Source organism: Austrofundulus limnaeus, unplaced genomic scaffold (assembly GCF_001266775.1).
Source record: "Austrofundulus limnaeus strain Quisiro unplaced genomic scaffold, Austrofundulus_limnaeus-1.0 Scaffold197, whole genome shotgun sequence".
NCBI lineage: Eukaryota > Metazoa > Chordata > Actinopteri > Cyprinodontiformes > Rivulidae > Austrofundulus > Austrofundulus limnaeus.
In genome coordinates this window covers 70,941-72,898 of record NW_013952599.1, presented here as the reverse complement: position 1 = coordinate 72,898, position 1,958 = coordinate 70,941, and the positions used below count along the sequence as shown (strand labels likewise).

Below are 1,958 nucleotides of genomic sequence, written 5' to 3'. Positions count from 1 at the left end.
TGTACAAAGTCCCACAAGAGTAACAGAAGACCTCACTGTACACATGTTCGATCTGGTCTTTAGAAGTTTTCAAGTACCAACCCAAATCTGGAAGAAAAATAATCATCCCTAACCAACAGCGTATTGTGTGTGTGTGTGTGTGTGTGTGTGTGTGTGTGTGTGTGTGTGTGTGTGTGTGTGTGTAAGATACACATCTCCAGAGAGGAGTGTATTAATCAGCTTTGGAAAAGCAGGTTCGTCCCGCGCTCACGCATGCAACGTGCGTAATCAGAAGACATCCAGTTCACGCACGCACAGAAACGCGCCCCTGTCCTGTCCCAGCAAGTCCCTTTAAAAATCCGAATCCAAGGCCAATGATTTATCAAACTCTTATTATCAAGAAAATGTCACGCGAAGGGCACCTTGCACCGCACTGACGCAAAACTCCAGTCTTTCCTCCTCCGAGCTGCAGAAACGCTTTGCACTCGCTGCTTTGCGCGGCTATAAACCAGTTGGCTTCCAGTCCTCCCCTCCTGTTTCCAGCTGTTTCCATCACATCGAACAGATCTCTGCGCAGACATGGTAAGTGTACAGAAACAACTCATTTCWTCTTTTTCCCTGCGCTTTCATCTATCATAGGACTGTTTTTTGGTGTGATTTTATGTGAAAGAAGCGCCTTTTCCTGATAGCAGTTTGGAACGTGGAAAGAAGTTGCGCTGTCCGTGGTGCTGAWACGCAAAAACTTTTCCCCAGTATTCTCCTGCGGTCTGGGAATGGCTTTTTTTACTTTTCATTATGCGGATTTTTATTATTGTATAATGTAAATTAGCTTCTTTTAAATAATTGTAATAATAATAATAATAAATCCAAACTAATCATGAACTGAATAAGCATTAATTAGTAGAACGTGGATTTTTTTTTTAAGAATCTAGGGGATTTTCCGGTTGTTTTCTCACCACCTCTGTGTTAAATGTCAGTGAGTCTTTTTTTTTTTTATCCCTGCGCTCAGGGTCTGCTGTAACACCGGTGAGGGTTGCTTGCCTGCGGGGAGAGCCAAGCTCCCAGAGACCCGCAGCAGCTTGTCTATTGCCCATAAAAATCAGCGGATGTGTGTGGCTGAATGACATGAGGGGGGAAATGGGGCGTAAAATTAAAGAATCTTGCAGAAAGCCAGAACAGGGGAATCAAATCAGCACCCCCTTTCCTCCTCCCTCCAACACACACAAATAGCCTGCATTCATGCAGTGACACACACCCCTATAGACACTGAGCTCAAATTAAAGTGTTTAGAGAGGGGAGGTTGGAGGAAAGCAAAAAAAAAAAAAAAAAAGGCAGAAAGTCCCAGGACGGAAATGGGCTGCAGCCCCCTCGCAGCTGCATGCTTCCAGCCGTCACGTCACCCCTCGTGCCGCTGATCTGTCACTTTCATGTTCCAGGATCCGCCCGAGCACAGGGACGCGATGGCCAAGCAGCCGGCCACCGGCTACATCCCGGCGCAGCAGCAGGAGGGAGCCGCGGGATTCGCGTCCAACAAGCCGGACAACACGGCTCCGTGCGCGCCGCCCGCCGGCCCCCACCACCATCACCACCACCACGGCCACCACCACCCAGCGTCCCAGCCGCCTCCCTGCAACGAGTGCAAAACTTTTTGCCCCGCGGACAGTAAACCGGGAGAGCCGGACGCCAATAAAGAATACGGGACGTTTAAAAGCGCTCCGCCGCCGCCGCCGGCAGCCGCTCTGGGAGGCTCGGTGGCCCTCAACTCGGCCCCGAGGAAAGACTCCGCAGGCTCGGCCCGCGACCAGCTCCGGGCCACCGCGGAGCAGAACAACACCGCGGGGAACTGGACGACCATGAGCCAGACCACCATCATACTGGGAACAGATGGGAACACGTCTGTTCAGCCCGGGACCGTGGCGGGGGTAAGTCAGCTCAGTGATCCGTCTCTGGAGGCAGCTGCGCTCTGGATTGTTTCACAT

The 1,958-nt window shown here is 51.1% G+C and overlaps 1 protein-coding gene across 1 annotated transcript in view; it reads left to right on the top strand.

The window, feature by feature from the left end:
* Window positions 1-139: 139 nt before the first annotated feature.
* Window positions 140-1,958, top strand: part of slc6a5 (solute carrier family 6 member 5) — a gene marked incomplete in the record, with an annotated part of 31,971 nt that continues 30,152 nt past the window's right edge. The window contains 2 exon segments of the mRNA XM_014018607.1: window positions 140-561; window positions 1,416-1,901. Of these exon segments, the coding sequence (XP_013874061.1) occupies window positions 559-561; window positions 1,416-1,901 (489 nt within the window).